This window comes from Saccopteryx leptura, chromosome 7, assembly GCF_036850995.1.
Source record: "Saccopteryx leptura isolate mSacLep1 chromosome 7, mSacLep1_pri_phased_curated, whole genome shotgun sequence".
NCBI lineage: Eukaryota > Metazoa > Chordata > Mammalia > Chiroptera > Emballonuridae > Saccopteryx > Saccopteryx leptura.
In genome coordinates, this window is record NC_089509.1 from 77,191,668 (window position 1) to 77,205,344 (window position 13,677).

Below are 13,677 nucleotides of genomic sequence, written 5' to 3' on the forward strand. Positions count from 1 at the left end.
CTGTGTGCCCTGGCCAGGAATCGAACCCGGGTCCTCCGCACGCTAGGCCGACGCTCTACCGCTGAGCCAACCGGCCAGGGCATAACACTCTTCAAGAATGAGAACCCTCGGCTGGACTATGCTCATTTACAAATCTTCATTAAGAGTCAAATTTGATAACCAGAATTATTGTAATGATCATTTCACAACATATACAAGCATTAAATCATTATGGTGCACAGTTAAGCTAATATAATATTGCATGTCAATTATATCTCAATTTAAAAAGGAAGCAAACAAAAACAAAAAAATAAATTTTATTAAAATTGAAAATAAACCATGCTTTCTACCACAATTTGAAGTTAAACCTTTAATATCCTTTGGAAAATTGTTTTTCTAGTAAAACTGTTTAATAATATTTATTATCTAATAAACGTTTCCAAACATTAATTTCCACTAAGAAAATCAAATTTGGCTCTGGTCAGGTAGCTGAGTTGGTTGGAGCCTTGTTCTGATACGCCAAGGTTACAAGTTTGATCTCCGGTCAAGGAACATACAAGAATCAACCAATGACTGCATAAATAAGTGGAACAACAAATTGATTTCTCTCTCTCTCCCTTTTCTCTTTTTCTTTCTAAAATCAAACAGTAAATAAAAATTTTAAAAAGTCAAATTTGCATTCTAAAACCCAAATAAATGTCCTTGATTATTTCAAAATCCAAAGTCTAGGTATTCCTGATTGGAATAAAAAATGAACTGAAAAAAACACAAAAGAATAAACTGTGCAACCTGGCTGTGTTGCTCAGTGGACACAGCGTCGTCCCAGTGTGCCGAGGTCACAGGTTTGATCCCCGGTCAGGGCACATATGAGAAGCAATCAATGACTACACAACTAAATGGAACAAAGAGTTGATGCTTTCTCTCTCTCTCCACCTTTCCCTCCCCCAACCCCCTGTCAAATCAATGGAAATATTAAAAAAAAAAAAAATGAACTGTGCAGATCTAGAAATGGGGTAATAACCGTTTGGGAACTCTGGAAAGATTTCATGTTGAGATACAAGTTGAAACTTTCAGCATGATACAACTTTGAAAACAGGTGCAGGAGAAGAAGGCTCTGAGGTGGAGGATAGAGTGTTGGAAGAGGCACAGAGAAGTACACATATGGGGTGGGCACAAGGTCAAGTCTGCCTGGACATGGGCACGTGTGGAAGCCGCCTCTGCAGTGGCCATTTAGGGCCAGGCTGTGGGGACGGGGCACGAATGCCCAGCTGTGGGGCTCCACTTGGATTAGCAGGGGACAAAGAACCAGACGGACTCTGTGCCGAGTCACAGGGACTAGGAAGGAAGGAGCTGAGAAGGGGACCAGGTGGGAGGCAACTCTGTGAGAGCTCGGGAGAGAGGATGTGAGAGCCTGAGGGGAGGGGAGGCCATGGAGGGAGGAGACAAGCACCATGAGGTCAGATGCCAGTGGCAGCACAGACGGGCCACGAGGGACAGAGGATGTGAGAGCCTGAGGGGAGGGGAGGCCATGGAGGGAGGAGACAAGCACCACGAGGTCAGATGCCAGTGTCAGCACAGACGGGCCACGAGGGACAGAGGATGTGAGAGCCTGAGGGGAGGGGAGGCCATGGAGGGAGGAGACAAGCACCACGAGGTCAGATGCCAGTGTCAGCAGCACGGACGGGCCACGAGGGACAGAGGATATGAGAGCCTGAGGGGAGGGGAGGTCATGGAGGGAGGAGACAAGCACCATGAGGTCAGATGCCAGTGTCAGCACAGACGGGCCACGAGGGACAGAGAAGGAGCAAAATTTACTAGTTCCCACTCTACGTGGCCACAAAATGAAGGGTCCTTGACATAAATAAGAAATTCAGGAAGAGCTGACTGGCCATGAAGAAGTTTCCATAACCCATCAAACCCTTCTTAATCGTCCGAACTACCACACAGTTTTCCTTTGGGTAAAATCACTACAGAAAGTGCACACAAATCTCCCTCAAGTCACCTCTGAATGAGCTGCTGGAAAAGGCTGAAGGTGCGGTCCCATAACACTTGTTTATTTTTCGTGATAGGGTCTTGTTCGTAGGTGAACTTCTGTTCCAACTCCTCAAGCTTTTTAAGCTGCTGACGAACCTGCTGCAGACTCTCGGCAACTACGGTGAACCTGGGAAGGGGCAAGACACGGTCTCAATCAGAAACAGTCCCAAAGCAGCCTGGATAAAAGGGAATCACGGAAACCAGGAAGTGGTTTTCACAGACAACACTGTTCCCCCTGCAGGTGCACTCCCCACTGTAGGGAGAGACGAAGAACAAGGTTCGTCTTGGCTTGTTTGCGAGGGGGAAACACTAACATGTGCTGACCAGTTGTAGCCCACATCAAAAACATGCCACTGACATGGACCTAAATAATGAGATATGGGTAGGGGGATCTGTGACTTCAATGGAACTATATGATAACTGGGATTTAAAGGGACAGGGCAAAGAGGAGTGGAGAGGTGAGGACACGACCAGGTAGGTGCCGTCAAAGGTTGATGCAGGAGACAGTGATGAAGCCCCTGAAGATGTATGTCAGGACAGCGAGGAGAGATCAGCCCAGAGGCTGTGGAAGCAATGCCCAGGGAGTTAGAGCGGAGGAGGAAACATGGTTCTTGTTTCACTGAACTGGAGGAAGGCAATGTGCTCGTCTAAACACTCAAATATAAACCAAGGAGGAAATCTAGCAATTGCTTTCAGGTTCCTTCCTTCCTCGTTGCAAACTGCCAATGGTGACACAGCCTCTGAGCCAAGTCAGGATGTGAAAGTGCCGTGGTATTTGCCTGAAGTAACGACAGAAGAAAATCTACTCAATAAAAAACATCCCCTTCGCTCTGTGCTTTCACTCCCTGACTCCAGTCCCGAGCACGGAGAGCAGCCCCTGACCGTGAAACGAGAAGGCAGGATGGTGTCGAGCGGGCAAGTTCCAGACGGATCCGAACCCGCTGCCTCCCAATTTTGTTTTGCATTGGCACACAAGAAAATGACAATCCTTGTACAGCACGATGGTGGAGACGTAGAGGGCATCTGTGTCTCTGGAAGAGGCTCCTTGTGGCCTAAAGCAACTGCTAGGGAGTTGCCGACAGCCCACAGCCGCCCTGCTCCCTGGAGGCCTCGGGGTCAGCAGTGCATAAGGCAAACTGGGCTGGGCAGCTCTGTTCTGACCCTCAACAAGTGTGTGATATGAACAGGAAATTCAGATAATAAAAACAATGGCTGAATATGAATTGTGATTTATCTTATTTTTTTTAAAAATAGCAATCCAGAAAATCATCTCACAAGATCTCTGGTCCTTTCTGGCCCGTGGGCCCCTGCGAACTCAAATCCACTAGATTCCCCTCTTCCATCCCCTCTGCTCTGCCAGTCCTCCCCTGGACTACACTCCTGTGCTTACAGTCACCTGACTGGCCCTCTGTCTCTATTCTGTCCTCCGGACTGCTGCCAGAGTGACTTTTCCAAATCAAGACTCTGAAAAATGAACCTCCACTTAAAATAAAAGGCCTTCCAGGCCCCCCGGTGCCCACGGAATCAAGTCCCATTCCCAGCACGCAGTGAGACCCCCACGCCCAGGCTCGGCCTCGAGCCAGCGCTGACCTCTTTCTGCCCTCCGACAAGCAGCACTGCAGGCCCCGCTCGTTCCCTGCCTCCCCTCGCCTCTGTGCCTGTCTGTGCTGTTCTCCTCTCTGCTCATCATGAAGTACGTACTCCTATTCATTCTCAAGAGTCTGTGCAAGTCTAACTCCTCTTGGAAACCTTTCCTGGTGACGCTCCCTTCATCCTCCATGAAACTCTGGACGGACCTTTGTAAGAGCACTGGCAACATGTCGCTGCACAGAATTATCCTATTTACCTCCTGCCTCCACACCGAGCTCCTTACTGGCAAGAACCAAGGAGCACTCGTCCTGTGTCTCCAGATCCTGGCCCAGTGCCTGACATGCAGTATTTACTAAGTACAAGCAGTCCCCGGTTTACAAACAGGATAAGGTCTGTAGGTTTGTTCTATTTTTTTTTTTAGATTTTGTTTACTGATTTTTAGAGAAAGGAGAGAGAGAGAAAGGTGGGAGAGAGGGGTGGGAAACAACTCGTAGTTGCTTCTCGCATGTGCCTTGACCAGGCAAGCCTGGGGTTTGGCGACCTCAGCATTCCAGGTCGATGCTTTATCCACTGCACCACCACAGGTCAGGCAAGGTTTGTTCTTAAGTTGAATTTGTATGTAAGTTAAAACAGGTACTTTTACCTATTAAATACAACTTAGACAGATGTTTGTCTTAACATAGTATTCATTTTTACCTTTCTGTGCATATAAATATTTAAACACTTTCCAAACCTACAGAACCTGTCTTGTTCGGAACCTGGGGACTGCCTGTATTTACTGGATCGATGACTGAATAAATGGTCCACCACAAACTGTATTTCATGTAATAATGGAAAATGCCTCAAATGATTTTGTTTTTCGTAAAACATTTTAGGACTCAAGTTGCTGAATGTGTTTTGTGATGACCACGTCACTGTGTTTTGGCACGTTCAAATGACGCAGCCCTGGGTACGGTAGCGTAGGTAGAGGAACACTCCTAACCAAGCAGAACGCGGCTGAACACAACCCCAGGTGTGACTGATGCTACGCCTTCCAAATCAGTGTTTCCAGGGCAAGAAGAGGCTAGACTACCTCAAACTCCAAGCCAAAGTTTCGACAGGTCCGTTCAACCACGCAACTCGAACGTGCGCTCTATGAGTTATACGGTTAGCCGGTCAGCTGCCAGTTTTCTGCTCTGGAGAATCTTACCAGTTCTGCAGCTGATCAAGGCAAGTGTTGGGGGCCCCCCCAATGCAGGCACTCTGCTGTCTCTGCTTCCATTCCACCAGCTCATCATTAATCAGGGCATTCTGCGTAAGTTCAGTGATATTCAACAACTCGACTATTTTGTGGACTACTTCCTAAAGGTAGAGGAAGAGACAAAATGAAATAAATTCACCTTTAATCGTTGAATTTTAAAGATCTTTTTAAAAAGCAAAGCAAGTATTCTTTCATCTCAACTGCGGCTCTCAAGTCAAGTGGTTATAAAAATAATTTTTCTTCTGTTCTAAACTTCAAGTCCATTATTTCCAGTCCGCAACAAAAGCAACATGTTTTTCTTGAAAGTGATTCACTACCTTTCTCTTACTGTCAAGCATTAGAAACATCTTCTGGAGTAACATCTGTTCTTGTTTCTGTTCATTATTTGCCACACCATTGGTTTCATGGTCTGTGAAATGGGAGAGACAACAGATAAATATACAACAGATAAATATAAAGTAAAAGAAGACAAGACAAACTAAGATCAAGATTTACATGCATTTAGGAGAAATATGATCCAAATGCTATTTGGTGATAGATCAGGTTGGGTCTCCTTCAATCTTTCTTGAACAAAATAAGGAAATGTACTAAGTATAAAAACTAGAGACACTAAAACAAAGTATTTATTTTCAGTGGCCCATGTAAACTGGAAACAGTACTGTCTAGTTCTAAAGTCATTGTTAAAATATGTTCTAAATGAGTCTAAGTAGCAAAATTCAAAATTTCAGATAAAAAAGCAAAACAAATCTATTGCTTTGAAAGAGAAGTAGATAATTAGAAAATAATAGTTGAGGTTTCTTTATCTCATAGTTTTTACCCAAATCATACTGATAATTTCTCCAACATTTTTATTATTAAATTTATTGGGGTGACACTGGTTAATAAAATTACATAGGTTTCAGGTGGACAATCCTATCATCAACTGTACGTTGTATAGTGTGTTCGCCACCCCGAGTCGAGTCTCCTTCTATCAACTTGTATTCCCCCTTTACTCTCCAATATTGACTATGCTATCCTCCAAATGACTGCTCGGATTACAGCAGTGCCCTACATGTTCTATACAACGTACCACTTGTGGGTTATTTTCAGTTGCTATAATCATTAAAAACAAGGTCCAACAAAATAGAGCTAAACTGCTTTAAAAAAAATGCTGACTGCTATCTGCAGACTATACATACACATGGAGCTGGCACGTCTGAAGGAGCAGTGACCCAGAGATATCAGGGCATGGGAACTCCACATTCCTATCAGTCTGTCAATCAGTGGGCTAGACACAATAAGTGGATAACACAGAGCATGCCACCAAGGGCTCCACTGGGAATTACAGGGTAGTTCTACTGCCATCTGGTGGGCAGAAGTCAAAGATGCTGCTAAACATCCTACAATGCACAGGACAGCCCACAGAACGTATGATCTGGCCCCAAATGTCAATAGTACTAAGGTTAAGAAACTGAGGGTCAGCAGGAAGCCAAAACTAGCAATTCAGTGTCAAAATATTTTGCAAATATGACGGAGTATTGGTCTTTGTTATCTAATGTAGACAGAAATAATTATAGCCAATAAGCATTGCTTTAAATGTTAGCTCCTACCTCTGTTCTGTGAGGTTTTGCATTTAAAGTCATATTCATCTTGTAAATCTTCTAGGGTCTTGATTTCCTGCTCTATACACTACAAATAAAGACATAAATAGGTTTGCTACTTATTAGCTTCCAAAGACATTTAGAAACAGATGATTGCTTCTATAAGACCCAGAAACCATGCTAATAATCCTGTTCCATGAAAGACACACTGGACTTGTAAAATCCTAGTCGTATACATTCAATAATTTCCATTTCAGCAATAAGTATAGAGTTATTTAGAAAAGAAACTATATGGCTATTTCTGGATTAGGCCCACTGATTTCTACTTAATGGCGTGGTTCTTAGGAGGCTGCAAGGTAAAGTCGCTCCAGAGAATCTAGAGTTTGGAGATGTGGTCTGAAGCAACAAGTCAGAACCATGTCGGTGTGACCCAGAGACCCGCGGGAGATTGCACCCCTCATCTAGAAGGCCTTTTCCACAGACACGGGCCTGGGGTAAAGCAGACTTCCTCATCTTTTCCCCTCAAACGACCCTAACAGGGGTGGGAAGGGTGAACAGATCCCACCAAAGGCGCTGGAGCAGCCTTCTGCTTCCATAAATTGTCCTGCGAGTTTATCTTTAAAGTCATTGTGGAGATTTTACTAATCAGAAATGTATCACAATTTCTTTCCATGAAATGTTTTTGTTCCCCTTCTGAGTCTTAAAATAAAACTGGTGCTTCAGGAGGATGTATCATGTTTATCCTGGGGTTCTGTGTAACCTCAACAATACTTTAATTTGGGAGGCACAGACATAAAGGGCTATTTAGAGGAGTAACATCTAGTTTATTGGGTGACGGGGCAAAGTCAGCAGTTATACTACGATGTTACATGGAAGAAAAGAGATAAGCTCAAGGTTTGGAAGTTATAGCAGGGACCATTAAAGGTCTACCTACTCATTCGTTTTACCAACTTGTTTACTTAAGGTTTGGAACTTCAGCTAAACTTTGCTTCTCAACTATTTAAGGACTGAAATCAGTTAATACATTTACACTAGAATAATTGAAACCTTTTCCTCTACCAGTAAGTCACAGAATAAATTTATTTACTCAGTACTCACCATAACATTGTCCTTCACATTTCTGACTTTGTTGTCAAGCTCCTTCTGTTTGTCTAACATCACAGTGCTCTGAATATTCCCCGACTGGGCCTGTAATGGGAGATGCATGGTTAACAGTCACCTTTCCTTTGGCATATTTCCCTGCTGGTTACATTCCAGAGTCAAGTCTATACCCTGTGTCCCCCACTACCTCCGAGACCTCCCGAAACTTCCTTACACAGACTTCTCACATAAGTATCGGTAAGAAATAGCTCAGTTCCCAAAACCCTGGAAAATGCCGGTGAACTGTTGACGCTACAGAAAGACAAAGCTCAGTTCATGCCTAAAATAAACAAACAGTATTTCTGAAATTTTCCATTAATTCATACAACTGCATGATACCATACTGGAATTTATTTCAGGGTTTCTCAAATTCTGCAGGTAAGATTCTTCTTTGTAACCCTGTACTTATTGTCTTAAAACCTTGCAATTCACATTGTGGTCCCCAGACTAGCAGTATCTTGCCGCCAGAGAAACGATTGGAAATGCAGAATCTCACGTCCTAATCTGATCGCTAAATCAGAAACCTCGTTTTGACAAGATCCCAGGTGATTCAGAGGCATCAGAGGCACTGCTGTTATCTGCTAAAGTAATGAGTGTCAGCCCAGGCTCACTGGAAGCATTTAGTCCTCATCTTTGTTAATCAAGGACTCAGACATAGCAACACCTAGCTATCTGTTCGTTACATATGGCGTTCCCTGATTTATTCACGTGGCATACACTTACTAGGTACTAAGTCAATGTCAGGCAATGTCCTAGGCCTATGTGGCAGCGTGTAAAACAAGACAGACCCTGTTCTTGTAGATTATAGACTCCAAAAAGATTCTATTTTTGTTTAGAGTTAATGCCCCACATTGCAAAAACTGTGCCCATCAATGTACCTTATTGAGTGCCCTGCACAGATTCTCTATGGGCATTTCTATGTATTCAGTCTTTTCTCTGTTTATACCTGGATTTTCTTTCCTATTAGAAAATCTTTCCCAACTGACAGATTATAAAAGAGTTCACCCATTTTTTTCCTAGCACTTGCATGGTTTCATTGTTTTACATTTAGATCTCAGATACAGCTAAAATTTATTATGTTTAATGTGAAGGATGGGTTTTCCAATTTTAACTTTTTTCCAAATGGCTATTTCTGTTAACCTTTAATTGAAAAGTTCATATATTCCCGAGTGCTTTGAGTTTTTACTTGTATTATATCAATTTCCATATGCACCCAGGTTTTCTCTTCATTCCTAACGTCTTTCTCTTCATAAGCTTCGACCCCTGAACAATGTTTAACTATGGAGGGCTTATAGTATATTTAGTATGAGGAGTCCCAATTCTACTTTCTGATGAATTTCCTTGCTATTCTTGCATGCTTTTCATATGAATTTCAGAATCAATTTGTATAATTCCAGAAAACAGCTTGTTATTTTTATTGAGACCACATTAAAATTATGAATCAACTCAGGAAGATCCAATATATTTATGATGTTGTTTTTAATTCTTCTACTTCTTTTTTTTTTTTTTTTTTTTTGTATTTTTCTGAAGCTGGAAATGGGGAGAGACAGTCAGACAGACTCCCGCATGCGCCCAACCGGGATCCACCCACCAGGGGCAATGCTCTGCCCACCAGGGGGCGATGCTCTGCCCCTCCGGGACGTCGCTCTGCCGCGACCAGAGCCACTCTAGCGCCTGGGGCAGAGGCCAAGGAACCATCCCCAGCGCCCGGGCCATCTTTGCTCCAATGGAGCCTTGGCTGCGGGAGGGGAAGAGAGAGACAGAGAGGAAGGAGGGGGTGGGGGTGGAGAATCAAATGGGCGCTTCTCCTATGTGCCCTGGCCGGGAATCGAACCCGGGTCCCCCACACACCAGGCCGACGCTCTACCGCTGAGCCAACCGGCCAGGGCTAATTCTTCTACTTCTAATGGTTTCCTTTTGTCTAACTCCACTTGCCAATACCACCAATGAAATGCTAAACAGCAGGGGCAACAGTGGATATCCTTGTATGGTTCTGAGTTGCCGATGTTTTCCCAATTAAAGAAAATACTATCTCTAGAACTGAGAGTTGTATATTTTAATGTTAAAAAGGTAGCCATCAATTTCTGTTTTATTGAATTTATTTTTTAAATTAGAAACAGGTGTTGAATTTTGTCAGACCTTTTCAGCAGCTATTCATATAATGAATTACACTAATGGATTACCCAGTTACAATCTACTCTTGTGCTCTGGAATCAATTATATACTTGGTCATGATGTATTATTTTCTTAATGTGGCATTTAACTCTGATTCCTAATATTTTATTTAAGATTTTTACATTGATATTCATAAGTAAAACTGGTATATAATTTTCTTCTGTGTTCTATCTTTATTAGATTTAGGTAATCAAAGTTATTCTTTTTTCACAGAAAACATTTGTTAAGTATCCCTTCATTTTATATACTCTGCAACAACAGAAATTCAAATCCTCTGCATTATACCAGTGTAAGGTATATATTAGAAATACATGAAAATGGCCCTGGCTGGCCTGACCTGTGGTGGCGCAGTGGATAAAGCATCCACCTGGAATGCTGAGGTTGCCAGTTAGAAACCCTGGGCTTGCCTGGTCAAGGCACATATAGGAGTTGATGCTTCCTGCTCCTCCCCCCTTCTCTCTCTCTCTCTCTCACTTTCTCCTCTCTTTCTAAAATGAAGAAGGTCTTTAAAATATTTTTTTTAAAAAGAAAGAAAGAAAATGGCCCTGGCTGGTTGGTTTAATGGTAGAGCATTGACCTGGCATGTGGAAGTCCTGGGTTCGATTCCCAGTCAGGGCATACAGGAGAAGCGACCCCGTTTCTCTTCCGCTCCCCTACACCCTTCTCTTCCCCTCCCATAACCATGGCTCAATTGATCGAGTGCATCAGCCTTGGGTGCTGAGGATGGCTCTGTAGAGCCTCTGCCTCAGGCACTAAATATAGCTCCGTTGCGAGCATGAGCCCCAGAAAGGCAGAGCATCAGCCCCAGACAGGGTCACTGGTTGGATCCTGGTTGGGGCACATGCGGTAGTCTATCTCCCCTCCTCTCACTTAAACTAAAAAATATATATATATGTATACATGAAAATGATTATTGTTCCCAGGTGCGACATGTTGCTAAGTGATGAATGGACTGCTCTGGCCACTCCGAATGAGTCATCACCTTGAGCAGCTCCATAAGGCTTCCTGCCTCTGAATGGAAATCTTTGATGTCTGTTTCTAAGCCAGCTGGATGCGGACACCATGTCATATGGGCTGTTAATAGCTAGGACACTTCACCTACTGCAGAATCCTGACTTCGTCTTCCTCCCTAAACTATCAAGGTTAGCTTAGTGAAGAGGGGTATAAACGATCATGGTGGAAAGAATGCAGCTGCGTTTCATCTACTGCACTCCCTGTTGACACATTAGGATACGCTCGGTGGAAAACATCTGGTGACTGAGGCAGAGGTGTATAAAACCTCCTGCTTCAAACTTAAGCAGTAGTCCATCCAATCTACTAAAGCCTTTGGGATTCTCCTACTCCTCCTTCTCAGTGCCTGCTCCATCCCTCTACCACACTCCCACTTGTTAAGTGGTGGCTTAGCTGTAGCTCACCATCAAGTACTTAAAAATAATAATAATATCACTAAGGTGACTATGACTCTGATACTACTTCCAGGATGAGTCTTAACTTTTTAACTTTCTGACAAACCAGGCAACATCAGGAAACCACAGAAACATCAAACGTTAAAGTTGGAAGGGAACTTAGCCATCATCTACTTCTATTTTCTCATTTTACACTTAACACCTCTAGAGACCTTGTTTGGGGGATTTTAATTAGACTTGGTTACTTACACACCCCAGACAAAAGAAAAATCCTCTACTTAGGGAGGCTGTTCTCTTCCACTGAATGAACAGCTGTCCAAGGAAGGGTATATGTGACCGGCACCTAATGGGTGTCGGAAGTCCCAGTCAGAATGCCCTCCTAGCCCATCTCATGAGTCAGGAAACTGCAATGAGGTTAAATGCCTTCTCTAATGAATGGCTTTTAGAGTCAGACGATTATAAGTTTAAGTTCCAAAACGCATTAGTTCTGTAGCCTTGAGCAAAGTAACTGACCTCTAAACCTTAGTTTTCTCACCCATAAAATGAGAATAAGAATACCTGCCTTCAACAATGGTTTTGAAAACATTTATTAGAATGAAATAATGTTTATAAAGCACTGAGGACAGGGCCTAAAACATAAGCCCTCAGCACACAGTATCTCTACCGTCACTCAAGGCCATGGTGACGGAACAGCCAAGGGAAGCCCAGATGGAATTCACGGCTTTCCCTCCAACCTGAAGGAAATGAGCTCCACCCCCTGTGGCGAACCCTAGACCTGAATTTTGCCTACTCATAAAATTAGCTTTTTTACCACAAGAAAGAAAAAGAAAGAATGCTTAGTGTGCTATAATGGTATAATCTACTAGAAAGTACCTGTGTATAATAATATAATGCATTTTCTCTTAAACATATTTTCCAAAAACTCTTTCTATTAAACAAAAATGGAAATAATATTTCCTATCTCAACATTTCTACACAATTCTGTGCTCTTTAAATGCTCTAAACTGGCTCTGAATTTTGCATGTTTTCACTTGAATTTCTTGAATCCCTATGTAGCCCTGGCTGGACAGCTCAGTTGGTTGGAGAATCATCCTGAAGTGCTAAGGTTGCTGCTTTGACCCCTGGTCAGGGCACATACATGAACAGATCGATGTTCCTGTCTATCTCTCTCAAGTCAATAAAATAAACATTTTAAAAAAAGAATCCCTATGTACTGTCACATGGTTTTAATAATTATCAATTATCACGGACACTCTTTTTTCATCTAAAATCTCCCTCTGGCCCCCAAATTAGATTATTTTGAAGAAAATATATCACATCATTCCATGCATACATACATCAGTATAACCAGAAGACATATTATTAACCTCAACCAAATGGGAAACGGCGAAGAACCCTATGGTGCCTTTTCTGTTTCCTGACATCCTCAGCCATTCAAGACCCCAAGAAGGCTTCCTTTTCTCAGCTGGGCAGTCAACTAAGCTTCCTCACAGGTGTTCACTGGTAATTCAGGTGTCCTCTCAGAGGTTTTAAGAGGGACCTCTCCCCAGCTTACCGACATTTGGGAAGAGGGGCTCGAAAGCTGACCAGCCTTCAGGACCTGACGCATACTCAGGAGATGGGGCTGATCTGGGAGAGAAGAAATGACCTACTCTGCCTCCTGGGCCAGCTCTGGGCCTCGGGGCCAAATATGAGAGAGCAACAGTTGGGTGCCCCAGTGGAGTTTGCTCTTCTGCCCGTCTCTTTGGCTATCCTCTCAAGTCTATTTGTGATACACAGGGGCCCACCCCACAGTGCTTTTAAGATAAAAATCCCACATAATAAAAATTTCCTGCTGTAAATCTCCCAGGTGCATCCCAAGACAGGCATACCTCTCTTCGGAGACAATACAGTCAGTTTTTCTTCCAATATCGATAAATACTTTTGTTCACTAGGCTGCGTACTAGTAGAACTAGTCAGCTTGAGTTCAGAAAAAAAATAATACCTATCTTTAAATGCTTAGTGCAGCAAGGTGCGTTCAGTGTGACAGGGAGACAGGAACAAAATGCCCGGGAGGACCGGGCAGATGCTCAGGAAGTGCACGGAGCATAGCATTCACCACCACTATTCAAATTCTCTCACTCTCTCCCACCATCGCATAGTTCGCTTTGTTCGTTCTTTGTTAGTGAAATGCACACGGACAAACCACTGTATACTCTGGCATTCTCCACCTCATACTGGAATTGTCTCTGCCAGAACAGCCCAGACCACAGTAGTTTCACAACTGTCTGCCTGCTGGGCTGTTCCCACCCCGCCCCAACACTCAAGAAAGAAATGAAGACATGCCACGGCAACTTCCAAAAACTGCTGGACCTTGATCACCAGGAAGGTCTGTATACAATTTAACAAAATCATGGTAAAAAATCTCGTACTTGTATAATTCTGTCTCATTCACTGTTTGGGTGTCTTAGAAATTTAACGGGTATCACAAGCCTACTTAAAACAAGTATCTTGATTTTCTCATCAACCTCATGTCCTCCAAAAACTTACTGTG

General features: G+C 43.2%; 1 protein-coding gene across 3 annotated transcripts in view; it reads right to left on the bottom strand.

Annotated features, from left to right (window-relative positions):
- STAT1 (signal transducer and activator of transcription 1) overlaps nt 1-13,677 on the bottom strand; it is a 45,347-nt gene that overhangs the window by 23,630 nt on the left and 8,040 nt on the right. For all 3 annotated transcript variants that reach the window (XM_066344855.1, XM_066344853.1, XM_066344854.1), the window contains exons 5-9: nt 7,522-7,611; nt 6,433-6,511; nt 5,161-5,252; nt 4,793-4,944; nt 1,982-2,140 (exon numbers count right to left, since the gene is read on the bottom strand). In XM_066344855.1, the coding sequence (XP_066200952.1) occupies nt 1,982-2,140; nt 4,793-4,944; nt 5,161-5,252; nt 6,433-6,511; nt 7,522-7,611 (572 nt within the window). The remainder of the gene's footprint in view (nt 1-1,981; nt 2,141-4,792; nt 4,945-5,160; nt 5,253-6,432; nt 6,512-7,521; nt 7,612-13,677) is intronic.